This window comes from Eptesicus fuscus, chromosome 8 (genome assembly GCF_027574615.1).
Source record: "Eptesicus fuscus isolate TK198812 chromosome 8, DD_ASM_mEF_20220401, whole genome shotgun sequence".
Classification (NCBI taxonomy): Eukaryota; Metazoa; Chordata; class Mammalia; order Chiroptera; family Vespertilionidae; genus Eptesicus; species Eptesicus fuscus.
In genome coordinates this window covers 13,610,175-13,623,053 of record NC_072480.1, presented here as the reverse complement: position 1 = coordinate 13,623,053, position 12,879 = coordinate 13,610,175, and the positions used below count along the sequence as shown (strand labels likewise).

The following is a 12,879-nucleotide window of genomic DNA, read 5'->3' as shown; positions in this document are numbered from 1 at the left end:
TTGATTACAGTGGCTTTGTAGTACAATTTGATATCTAGTATTGTGATCCCTCCAACTTTGTGCTTCTTTCTCAATATTGCTGCAGCTATTCAGGGTCTTGGGCAAGTTAGATAGGGGAGTGTCTCAGGAAGTCAGGGTAGAGCTAGTGGAGTTCACCTGGCTAATGTAGATTCAGCTTAGGCTGTGTGCAGGGCGGGCTCAAAACAGGAAGAGTGGTGGTCGTCCCTCCAGCCCTTGCCCTGAAGTCATACAACTAACTTTCTCCCTGTATATCTGTGGCACTCCCCGATATACTGCCCCTTCATGAAGCCCAAGTTTAGTGCCCTGTGAGTGAGTGTTTGTGCATTGGCCCTTCAAGAGGACAGCCTTCTATCTCCCTCAAAGAATGGAATCCCTGCTGATTTTCACAGCCAGATGTTATGTGAGCTACTCTTCTGGCACTGGTGTTCCCGGGTAGGGACCTGGTGTGGGGCTTCAACCACCCCCTTGCTTCTAAGGGGGGACCTCTGCAGCTGAAATATCCCTTCAGATTCTCAGTCACCACAGATGGGTGCAGGGTCAGCCTGTTTTGCATCTCTACCCTTCCTACCCGTCTCTATGTGGCTTCTGCCACGTATAATCCTTAGTTACAGGATTTCTGTTCAGCTATTCTTCAGATGGTTGTACAGATTGATTGTTCTATACTTTGGTTGTAATTTTGATGTGGTCATGAGAGAAAGTGAGTGCAGCATCTACCTATTCCACCATCTTGACCAAAACCTAAAGGACCCCTGATTTCTAAAGTGCCTTTAAAGTTTTGCTTTCAAATTTAGACTTAAATTTATTTTGCACAAGCAATGCTAACACTATAGTTTTTAATTTGTGGCATTTCTTTATTAGCTAGATGCTACTTGCCACTGACTTGAACATTGTAGCTTGGAGAAATTATTTGGGTAAAGAAGAAATTTTTAATCCTACTAATACCGAGGTTTTGTGTTTCAGGTCTGACTACAGCCACCTATCCTCCACCAGCAGTAAGTATGGGTTAACTGCCCTTCAGAATTGTTTTCACAGCCCCTCGGGCGTCAGTCCCCTCTGTGCATGTAGAGAAGGTCATCTGTGTGACCCTTGTTTTAATAGTAGGACTTACCAAAGGTATTCTTAACAGTAATACATCCTCTAACTCTAGAAGTGGAGACTTTCTCTGGAGAATTTGTTTTTACCTTCGTTGCAGGACTAGATATGCCACTACTTTCCCTATGGGAATTCAGCCTGGAGGAACTAGCTCAGGCTTTATTAGCACAAATGCTTCTAAAACATCTTCTGAGGAATCTGAGGCAACCCATTCATTCAACAAACATTTATCAAATACCTGCTAAAGGTTAATGGCTCAGAGCACATTTATTGAGTCCAGGGGGTGGCCCCAACTCATCTGTTTGGGCAAATTTCCTCAGATATCATAATTATTATATATGGTTAAAAAATGATTGGAACTTTGTGTATAAACACATTCTGAGTATAGAAAAGTTGCCTCTGTAGTTAATATTAAATCACAAGTGTGAATCTATTCATGGGAAATTAGGCCTTGAACAATTTACAGTGATTCAGATCACTGTGTAAAAGACCATAGTCACTCAGACTGATTAAACACTTATTTTAAAATAACAAAAAGGATGTTTTATGGTAAAATCCTGATCTTTTTAATCAGGACAAAACAGTTCAGTATTTATTATCTCACTATCCGGTTAAACTCTCAATTCTAAATAGTTCCCAATTGGAAACACACTTAATTGGGTTATTCTTTTTACTGATGTTCTGGCTTAGCTTTCCTTTGCAATAAGAGACTGTGCAGAAAGCTGTATATCTGAAATTATATTTAGTGTCAAGTTATATTAGTTATTAGAATGGATACAAGGAGCAATTTCTGGTTGTTTCAGCCAACTGGAGACTCAGAATTGCCCCTCAGTTATTAAGAACCATTAGTAATAATGAGAATAATGCTCTCGTGATTTGCATTTACTCCCTGAAGCTTTTGCATTCCTAACACCGGAGAATGCTCTCTTGAACTCTCAGAGACTATATTTTTAAAGAATGGTTTGTATAAACCACTTGCACAAAGCCTTTTCTCAACTCATAGCTCTCAAATCAGTCCTCTGGGTCACAACAAAGCACCTCTCTTGTTAGGGAAACAGGTAATTTGGTTTGGGATGTTTTCCTCTCCATTATTTTTATTGCGATCTCTGAGCTGAAATTTCTCTTAGTGCAACTGGGATCAATAGCCTTTTATTATGCTTTCTTTTCTCTTTAAATATTACATGATTTCACTCTCTCAATGTCAGGGCTCCTTGACAAGTGAGGATGTATATTTACGTGTTTCATATTTTAGTTAGGACATGTATCGGGCTACAGATAATAGAGGAAAATAAAGACTTGAAGAAATAGGGGTTTCTTTTCCTCTAACATTAAAAATGAAACAAATCCAGAGGATGCGGTGCCGGTGTGGTATAGGAGCTCCTTCAATCGTTATTCTACACCATCCTTAACTTTTGGCTTCCATCCTCAGGATTGCCTCAGAGTCACGAAACAGCTGCCTCTAGTATAGCTATCACCTCCTTGTCCTGGGCAGGAAGAGGGGGTGAGTGCATACAGGTGGCCCCTGGCTGTTTTTGCCCAGTATGTGGCCTGGCCTGCATTTCCTCCCAGCCAGGAACATAAATCCTGGCCACACCCATACTCAGGAGAAGGCCCCTTAAGTAGTCAGTGAAAGATAATAGAGTGGACCCTTTCCGAAAAGAAAACAAATTTTTTTTAAGTCTACAGTTTTAAATCTATCCTTTAAAACGTAAGTTCAACAGAGCTGCAATAATAAAAAGTTTCTTCCAAGTAGATTTAAAACATAGCATTTCTCACCCTGGCCAGCGTAGCTCAGTTGGTTGGAGTATCGTCTCGTACACCAAAAGGTTTGATTTCCCATCAGGGCACACAACTAGGTTGTGAGTTTGATCCCTGGAGGCAACCGATTGATGTTTCTCTCACATTGATGATTCTCTCTCTCTCCATTCCTCTCTCTAAAAATCAATAAACACACATAGCATTTCTCCACAAACGATATAATCACACTCAGATGACTAAATAGGGAGAAAACCAATATGTTTACTATCTATCCTGAATGTTTCTGTTCCAGGGTCACTCTCCCCTCACAGCTGACTTGGTGCCTGTGCCCTGTGTGACCAGTTCCCACTAGTCAGTCCTGGGAGCAGCTCCTGCATCTCATTGTCATTCCACTGTCCCCAGTCAGCCTCTCTCCACCCAATGGCTTGTTTCTGGGTAATTCCTGATTCCTGACTGGGGTTTGAGCATTGGTTCTGACGATTCACTGTTAAGAAATGAATTTTTCTGTCTGCAAGTGGTTCTTACTCAACATTCCCATGATATTCCTTTCCCCATTTGTTCCTGAGTTCACAGGGACATAAATGCTTCCTCGGGGAGAGCGAGGGATAGAGTCTGTGTCCCCACAGTTGGTTTTCGTCCTTACCAAAATGGTCAGAAAAGCTTTGTCCAGTAGCACCAGTCACTGTTTAGTCGTCTTTTGCTTCAGAATGCAGGGGCTGCTTCGTCACGCTGCCGGCCCCTGGTGGGAAAAGAAGAGAGACCATCACCAAGACAAAGTACAGGAGCAGTGGTGTAGGTTTAAGTGTCCTAGGTCTTAGTCCTGGCTCCACCCTGAGTGACAGTGTGCTCTCAGACAAGTCAGTTACCTTCTCTGGGCATCTGTTTTCTCCTCTGTGGAATGAGGCTAGATGCCCTCCATGGACATTTTCAGAAGCTCCAGGATGCTAAGATGTGAATGTCTTAGAAACTCCTCTAAACAGAGAGAAGGAATGAAGGAAAGAAGGAGAGGAGGGAAGGAGTCAAGAATCGAGGAATCTGTACCTTTTTTCTTTGTCCCTGAATAGAGTCTAGGATGTGCACCCTCTCCGATGGCCCTTAGCATTAATATCAAATTGAGGGGCTGTTTAGACTGAACCTGACCTTCTGTACTGTGAGTTGCTTGTAGTTGGTAGCAGTAGAGACATTATGGTAAGGGGCGGTTGCTGCTTTTTAATCCCCCTCCCCTAGAAAAAAATGGACAAGGTATGGGGTTGGGGAGGGCACATGGAGAGCCAGGCACCCTGTTTTTCCTCAACCTCATGGATCATGGAATTGCATTACTACTGACTGTGTCTGATTTCACTTCCAACTCAGGGTTGGGGAAGTGGCTGAGGGGGCTTCTTTAATGGATGATTGTTTTTGTGGGGGTGAATTTTTTTCTAGTTGCAACTGGTCCACTTGCCTTTTTAGATTGATGGGGCAGGCAGGTTTTTCCTTTATGCTTCCTGCAAAGCTAAACACACTGTTAGCCCTCAGGATATCTCAATAAATCATATTTCCCAAGGAAGACGAATTTAATTTAAACTCAGAATTTTAGATTGTTTGTCCAGAATCCTGGTAAGAAGATCATGAAGCCACTATGTACACTTTGCATTCTTTTTGTTTTTTTAGTGATTTAAATAAAAAGGGGAAGTTTTATAAGCAGGATAAAAGGAAAACAATAATTATGCAAGGGGAATAAAATCAACTGTGCCACATAATGCTAATGAAACTACCATCACGTATGACTATTTACATTCAAATAAAGATTATAATCATACTTGGAGAACTACTCTTAGAAGATGTTGGGAGCTTTAAAATGGTATTTTTAGGAGAGTATACCATTTCTTGAGTCTCTCTAGCCCCAGAGTGATGCCAATAGAAGTGGTCAAAGAGTGAACTAGTTCCCTCTGTTTGAGACTGCTCTCTATTTGCCCTCCTCACGTATGCCCTAAAACTGTTCCATCCCAAAACTCAGCTTAGTCATTACCCGTACCTGGCCCTTATGGACTTTGGTGCCAGCAGCAATGCCTTGCCGTTTTGTATCCCTTCAAACTTTCCATAGCACAAATGATAAAAAATCAGTTGAAGTGTCTTAGTGCCCTGGTCACTGCCCTGAGAATTCTCCCAGCCTGACACTGCAGAGAAACGGCCATGAAGAGTGTGTTCTGTGGGTCTGAATTCAGGAGCACCTACCAACCTGAGCCAGAAAGACACACATCATTGCTGGGTGGGAGTCCTGAATCTTCATTAACCTGCCCAGGCTCAGATTCCTGCTTTCCTATTTTTTTTTTTTTTTAAGAAAGTTGGTGTGTGTGTGTGTGTGTGTGTGTGTGTGTGTGTGTGTGTGTGTGTTTTGGGGGGTGGTTCAGGAACTCTTGGTGGGGCAGGCCTACGCCCACCTCCTCTTCACCATCACGGGCTTCTAGCCTCCCCGGATGGCGCTGGCTCTGGGGAAGGAGGCCGTGTGCAGGTGACAGCGGTACTTGATCTTGCGGATCGTGTGCAGGATGCTGCCCAGGGTGGCTGGCGCCCTGGTTGATGGTGCTTTGCATTAGGAGGTGGCGGCTTTCACTGGCCCATTTCTGCTTCGTGACAACCGCCACACCTTGGCTTCTGGCCGCCGGCTCCGTCCCACAGTCTTGCGGGGAAGGAGTTGCGGGCCTTCAGATGATTGGGTTCCATGTGTACTCAGGTTGTTCCTCTTGATCTCGAAGCTGGAGCAGCTCTGAACGACCATCCACTGCAGGTGGGCGGGCACGTGGGCGGCAGCTCCTCTCGCTGCTGTGGCCGAGGACAGAAACCCCCCTTCCTGTTCCCCCCTAGCTTTCTTCTCCTTGTTTCTTGGCCTGTCTTTCCAGTGACAAGTGGCTTCCTCATTTTTTGCCTACTTCTCCCTATTGGCCCCGAGCTTCCACAAGATTTGGCAAAACTCAAGTCTGTTCATTAACCCTTATGAAGAATAATTTTAGCCATTGAGCATGCTTAATTTTGCGATTAGCGCATAGTTGGCAACTTAGAATATAGCCTTGTAAACAAAGGTAGCTATGGATAGTAATACAGTCTTTAGGGACAGACTAGGCAAGTATTTTAAGTATCTCAGTTCAGGTCCATCGCTACTTTTATTTTCTACTTCCTCAGTTTTCAAAGGGCGTATTAGTAATACTAACGATGTTGTTGGATATACTCTTGTAAACCCAACAGGCAACATTAAGCAAAGCAAAACATCAGGGAAATGGTATACTTATTTCCAAATGGAGGAAAATTTAGGATTTTGAATTTCCACTCCACCACTCGAGCTCAGAGCACTTGAGTGTGCAACTTCCAGGAAATGAACCCCAAATAAGAACTATTTCCATTTTTGTTATGTTTAAGATCATGTTTGGCACAACAGTCATGTTCACATGCAGAACTGTTCTCAAAGGAGATTCAGGGTGAGCTGTGGCACAGCTGGAATGACCCTGCAACCCTAGCAGGCTCTTCAGGATCAGCCTTGTGTGGGATGGTGTTGTCACGGACCTTCTTGATGTGCAGCCATAACTGCAGAGATCCACCACAAACCACTAAGATGTTGTCCATGTGGATGGATCAACCCGATTTCCTTGTCCGATCTGTCCTCCTTTGTGTATATCAAACAACATCTGCCTTCCAAAGTGACTGTAGGATTAAAGTTTTTCCTCAGAAGTACCTTTCCCATTCCCTGGCAGGGGGCAGGGTACACCTACAGCTGCTGCTCCTTTGGCTGTGTGGGAAAGAACTCTCAGGGCTGCTTCCCTCCTCCTCGGAATGCTCTGGCCTTGTCCCAGCTCTCCCTAACCATGGAGAGAGGGCCCTGCTGCCAGTGGCCCTTCCCATGCTCCTAAGCACTGAAGCTTTCTGTGGCAAGTAAGGCTTCAGGTTTGAGACTGGTGTTCCTGGACCTTCCTCTTAGTGCTGGAGCCATTTAGCTTATAGCTTACAGGTGACACTAATAAACAGTCCTGAGTGTGTTATTTTGGGTAGGTGTGGGAGGGCTAGTCACAGCCTGAGAACCACAAAATGCCAGCTGGTGCAAGTTGGGGTGCCTGCTCAGTCCACATTTCGTCAGCTGCCCAGAAAAGGCACTCTCAGCCTGGTAGAGCACATAAAGCTGCTACTGGAAAACTTGCTACTCAGTGTGGTCCAGGGACTGCTGCATGAGCATCAGCCTGGAGCTTGGTAGAAATGCAGGACCCCAGCCCTGCTCAACACCTCCTGAGTCAGGTGGGCTGCTTGTGCTGCAGTTTTGAGGAATAAAATTGCTCTTACATCATCCCTAATAGATGAGGTTTATCCAGATTTCGTACTTTTAGAGTTTAATTTTTAAAGGCATAGTTTGTAAACTCTAGGATTTGGATAATGTCTAGAGGAAAATATATTCACTTGATAAATATCTAAATTATTCTATTAATAATTTAAAAGAAGAAAATTGTGGTTTATCTCAAAACATGGCAATTGTCATTTATCAGGCAAGCTAGAGGTATTTGTTTGTTTGGGGCTCTTTTGAGAAGCAGGTGTCAGCCTTACATATAAGATCATGGAAGTAGCAAATGAAACCTCTGAGATGAATGAAACTACTGAAGCTGAAAGTGTAAGTGCATGTAGACTTGGTGGTTTGGGTTTATAGGTTCAGAATCCTCTGAATGGGAACTTGAAAAACTAAAATATATTGCTATTTCATAGTTGATAAGAAAAAAGCAATAACCAAAGATATGCATCAGGAAATCAAAGGCTGAGCAAGTATACCACACAGACAACTCCTTTGATGCTTTGCTGCTGTTTTCAAAAAAAAAAATATGGTGTAGTCCTTCTAGCTTTAAAGATGGGATTTCATTGTGTGACTTCAACTACATAGAGGGTGTCAGTTTCTATCCAGGATGTGAAAGAGAAACGAAGGCAGATTTCTTAGACCATATTTTCCCTGAGCAGCTTAAGTGACATGGTCTACCAGGGTTGTCAGGACCCCCCAGACAGGAACAAAAGCGAGAAGCTGCCACTGCGTGTTCCCCTGACAAGCCTGGTGTTTTTCTCAATTTCAGATAATAATTATTATCCAAACAATGTATACTCAATATAGAAAAATCAGAAAATGCAGATTAGCAAAAAGAAGAAAACTCAGAATCCTACCATCCAGAAAGAACCAGTATTTATAATTTGGTGTCTACCTTTATAGGGTTGTTTTTTCTGAGTATCTATAGTCATATAGACACATATTATTATAAAAACATTGTATGGTAAAGTTTTATAGTCTAACTTTCTCTTTTTTAACTAAGTATATTGTGAACATCTTTATGTATCAGTAAACTTCTGCAGTAGTTTGAATGTCTCAGTATTGCATTAAGATCTTTCTGCACCAGACTTTATTCACCAGTGCCCTATTGTTGGTCCTATAGGTTATGTTCATTTTTTCACTATTAATAAACAGCATTGCCAGGAACATCTTTGTACTAAGTCATTGTATATATCCTTCATCATTTCCATAGAATAAATTCCTACAAGTAAAATTGCTGATCCCTATGGCCAGGTCATACTCCAAAGGTACCCTTTCATGCTCCCACCTCAGGAGGCAACATCAGCCACAGCAAAGTCATCAGTGCTCTTCACAGGCTTTGTGGAAAGTATTCCCCACTCCAGTAGACAATTTCTGTCTTTCTTCACCGTCAATATTGTTGCCGTTTATCTCTGAGGGGTAACATGTTAGAAGTATTTGGGGGATGCTGTGCAAAAAAAGTTCATATCCACTAAGGGGTACAATATTCAGAATAGACTAGAAAGGTGAAGAGGATCCCATCAGTCTTCCTTCCTTCTTTGTAAACCTTCTCTCCTTCCTCTGCATTTATTAAGTTTGTTTTGTACAACACACTGCATATAGAATGGAAAGTATGTTCCACCTGCTTCCCCTTTTATTTTTAGCTCACCCTGCCATCTTGTGACATTGTTATTGGTACAAAAAGGTAGTGAAGCTGAGCTGTTCCACCTGTGCTTGGAAGACTGATTTTTCCTTCTTTGTAACCAGAATAGTTGTGAGAAATCTTTCCTTTGTCTACTATCAGGAGAATTGGGCTTCCTCTGTAGTTCCATATTTAACATTTCAGGCTTGAACATAGTTTGGCTAAAATATGTGGGGATCACAGATAACCTAGACTCCGAAGTTGGAAGTCTTTCTGTGGAATGGCGTGCTTAAGGGATCACCATCAGTGGGATTATAACATTGAATGCTCTCCACGGAAAACTCTGTAAGAGCCTTCACAGTCACACGCTCAGGTATGAAACTAGAACTGCTATATTTCTCTGTAATTGAGCTGACCTTCAATCTTGAGTAGCCAGCTCACCCCTGGCAAGTGAAGGCCCAGAGCTGCTATGCTCCGGGATCCTACCACTGCAGGGTTCAGCCAGGAGAAGCCCATTGCATGATCCTTCCTCAGAAACCTCTGGTACCCGGACTTTGGTCAGGTCCCTCCCAGTCTTCTTCTTTCACCGGAAGCCCAGGGTGGACATCTCCTGAGCTGGAGGAGCTGCCCTGGCAGCGTCACACATGCTTCTGCCCTCCATTCATGGACTGAACCTTCTGCTCCAGGTTGTTGGCTCAGAAAGCCTTTCTGTCTCCCAAACCAAGGCCTTGCCATAGAGAGTCTTCAAGAGCGTTTCTTCCACTCTGATTTTAAAGGTACAGAAACTTGACTAATGGGTCTGTCTGCCCCTACTCTCGCTCAAGCAGTAAACAGCCCAGACCCTGCGGGTGGGGGCCACAGGCAATAAGAAAATGGTGGGAAAGGGGAACTTTGGTTATTACCTCTGACATTCACCCACTGCATCCTTTAGAACTTAGCATCTCCCATTTTACGTTTTCCCTATATTTCTCGGGTGTGAGTGAACATCTTGCTTCCTCAGCTAGGCTGTGGGCTCTGGAAGGGACCATGTGTCCTCCTGCTTTGCAGTCGTTGGGCTCTCAGCAGGACTAGGCACTCCAGAGCGAGGGGCAGCCCGGTGCAAAGGGGAGAGCCCCACATTGGGAGTTGGGAGATGTTCATTCTCTTTCTAGACCTGCCACTGGCTGGTTGACATGGGCAAGTAGTCTGACCTCTTCTGTAAAATGAGGGGCTGGACTAAACTCCTCACCGCCTTTAATTTCCTAGTCATGTTCAGTAAGCCTGTTCTTCAAATAGGCTGCATGGTCCCTATATCCTCTGGAAACAAGGACCAGGGACTTGTCAGTGTCATATTCAAATTGGCAAAGCATTTGAATATTTTATTGAATTTTAGCTCCTCCCCCCAAAATGAGCCCAGAGGCTCCAGTCCCTCCATTGCCAGCACTGATTACCCTGCAGGTATGCTTTATAAGCGTACATGGTGGTTTTTTCCTACGAGGGTTGTAATAGCGAATCGTTGTTCATCTGATTTCTCAACACCCTGCCGGAATAAATCCCATTTAAAAATAAATGTTAATTACTGTCATTGTGAGGATTCCTCCTGCTAGCTCTAGTGTAAGACTGAAAAGTCTGGAGCTCCTTGATGAGCAAATCCTTGGAACAGGTTTTGGCTGACATCCTCCTCTTGTGTCTATTTTGCTTTGATAAATGCACTTTACTTCTTAAAACAAGATGGATATTCTAACCCTGTTGTTCAAAAGCCCTGCTGCCTCGTGTCCAAATCTATAGAATTTTATTGAAGTCCTGGCTCTCTTAGGATGCTTTGCTGCTGATGAAAATGACAAGACATAACGTGGTTTAGAAAAATGCAGGATTACAGAGTAGAAGAAAGAATTCTGTGTAAAATACTAGATACTTTAGTCATTTTGAACCCTTTAGCTTTTATGCACCAAGAGTCTTAGAACATTATTAAGCATTGGACATTGGTGTGTGTCAGGCCTGTGTTACTTTCTCATAAATTTTCAAAATCGTTATATTCCTAAATACTTAAATAACTATGGTAGGTATGTTTAGTGTTTCCAGCTGCATTTATATATTCTCCAACTAATAACCTGTCAAACTCCTGGCCCTCCTCCATAATTCAGGTCTAGCTGTCTCAGGATTTAAAGTGTCTTTGTCACTACTCTCTGGTTCATGCTTCCTTCCCCTTCCTCTTCTCACCAGAGGTTTGTTTCTGAATGAAGCTTGGAAATACATTTAAAGTAAAATGAATGTCTCATTTCTAAGTGGGAGAAAATGCAGAGTATCTGAAGTGTCTGCCTTCATTTCTATAGTATTTTGTTCTTAAAGTGTCCTGGATCCAGAATGAGCTCAAGAAACTCTAGATCCCTGACATTGTTTCCACAGTGGTGATGGACATTGAGAGGGAAGTCCAATAACCACAGTTACAGCAAAGCCATGCTTTTTCCAGTAGCTTGAGAGGGTGCCAAGGAGCAGAAAGATTCCATATTCTCCTCTGTCAAATGAAGATACAGGTTTGGGTCTAACCGTGTCAGCCGATATTCCATTCTTCAATGAGAGGGAAGTTCTGTGAATCCAGACTGGGAGAAGAGAAGCTTATTTCCTACATGACGAACACAGTTCGGGTCCATTATGTTAAAAACTCTGCATATCGCCTTATTGCCCCGAGATTCCCACTATCCCCAACCCTGCACCTCACTCGGACTTCACGTTGGAGCTAGCACTGGGACTTTCACAGCCCAAAGTTGCAGGCCAACCAACGGCCTTGTCCAAGTTATAAAATTACTAAGAATTAAGAAAGTCTGAGATTTCATTTAAGTATTGGAAGGGGCAAATGGGATTGCTTCATTCCCCCTCCCCACCCCCCACCCCCTTTAGTGCAGAGGTTCAAGGAGCTGGCTTTAAAAAAACTGCAAAGAAAGAGATGAAGGCAGGTTATTCATTATATTCCAGATGAACAGACTCTCAGGGGAAGAATTTGAGAGCCCCTTTCAGAGAGCATTTATTTCGGGCATTCTGGGAAGGCAGCTTCCTGGGGGAGGTTGGCCCTCTTATGGCATCTCACAAAGCAGTGGGATTGTGTTCATTGTCATTCTGAGGTCCCTCTCCCTCCTGCTTTCTAACCTAATCATTCTTCACCGTGTCAGCCTGTGCCCTGGGCATGTCTGTGTTGCATATCTGATCCCCCATCTCACCTGGGTTTACTGCCACTGAATCATGTGGGTCTGGCTGACAGACCAAGTATCCAAGCCTCTGAACTGTTCAGTGCCCCAGAGTGGGGTATCTTTATAAATGCAAATAATTTTATTCAACCTCTAAGGAGTTTGTTAGACCTCATGCATATGAGCTTCGAGGGTCTCAAGCCAGGCTCCAGGGCCCAATTCCCCAAACCAAGCATCCTGCCGCAGCTGGAGGTACCCTTGTTCAGACTCTGTCAGCTTCCTTAGGGGACACTGAAGGTGCTGGCGGTACTTATGGCACTGAAATGCTACTTGGGAATGTATTTAGTTGATGGTAAATGGTTATGTCTGCTGCCTTGGAAACCTCTTATTACGCCCACATTGAACATGGGTCCATCCAGTAAAGTGTCTCTTGCACTCAGCTCCCTACTTCATTTTATATATTTGTTTGTTTATTGTCCATCTCCTCCACTAGATTATACGTTTTAGGAAGTCAGAGATTCTTTTATTCATCACTGTATCCTACAGTACCCAGCACATAATAGGTTTACAATAAATATTCCTTGATTAAATAAACCATTGCATCTGAACTGCAAATTGTCAGTGATAATATTTTGGATAAAATGACAATGACATCAGTCATTGCCCAAAAATTCTAGAAAGAGGTATCTGAGCTTGTCCTATGCTGAGACTTGGTGAGGCATTCCCTTTGGAATGAGAGATTTGGACCTTCGATTAGCTATGCCTGCTGCTTGGAAGGAAGTGTGTTTGGGGACATACCAGTTTGCCAATTCTTGGAGGAGGGCCAGTCTGGCAGGCACCGGACAGCTAGAGACAGCGTTGTGGGCAAGGATGGTGTGAAGCCCCGGGAGGCAGGAGTGATGGCGAGGGGATCCGGTGCA

General features: G+C 43.5%; 1 protein-coding gene across 2 annotated transcripts in view; it reads left to right on the top strand.

Annotated features, from left to right (window-relative positions):
* The window catches only part of FAM124A (family with sequence similarity 124 member A), a 63,716-nt gene that overhangs the window by 17,067 nt on the left and 33,770 nt on the right, over nucleotides 1–12,879 (top strand). For both annotated transcript variants that reach the window (XM_054720217.1, XM_008152075.3), the window contains exon 2: nucleotides 982–1,013. In XM_054720217.1, coding sequence (XP_054576192.1) covers nucleotides 982–1,013 — 32 coding nt within the window. The remainder of the gene's footprint in view (nucleotides 1–981; nucleotides 1,014–12,879) is intronic.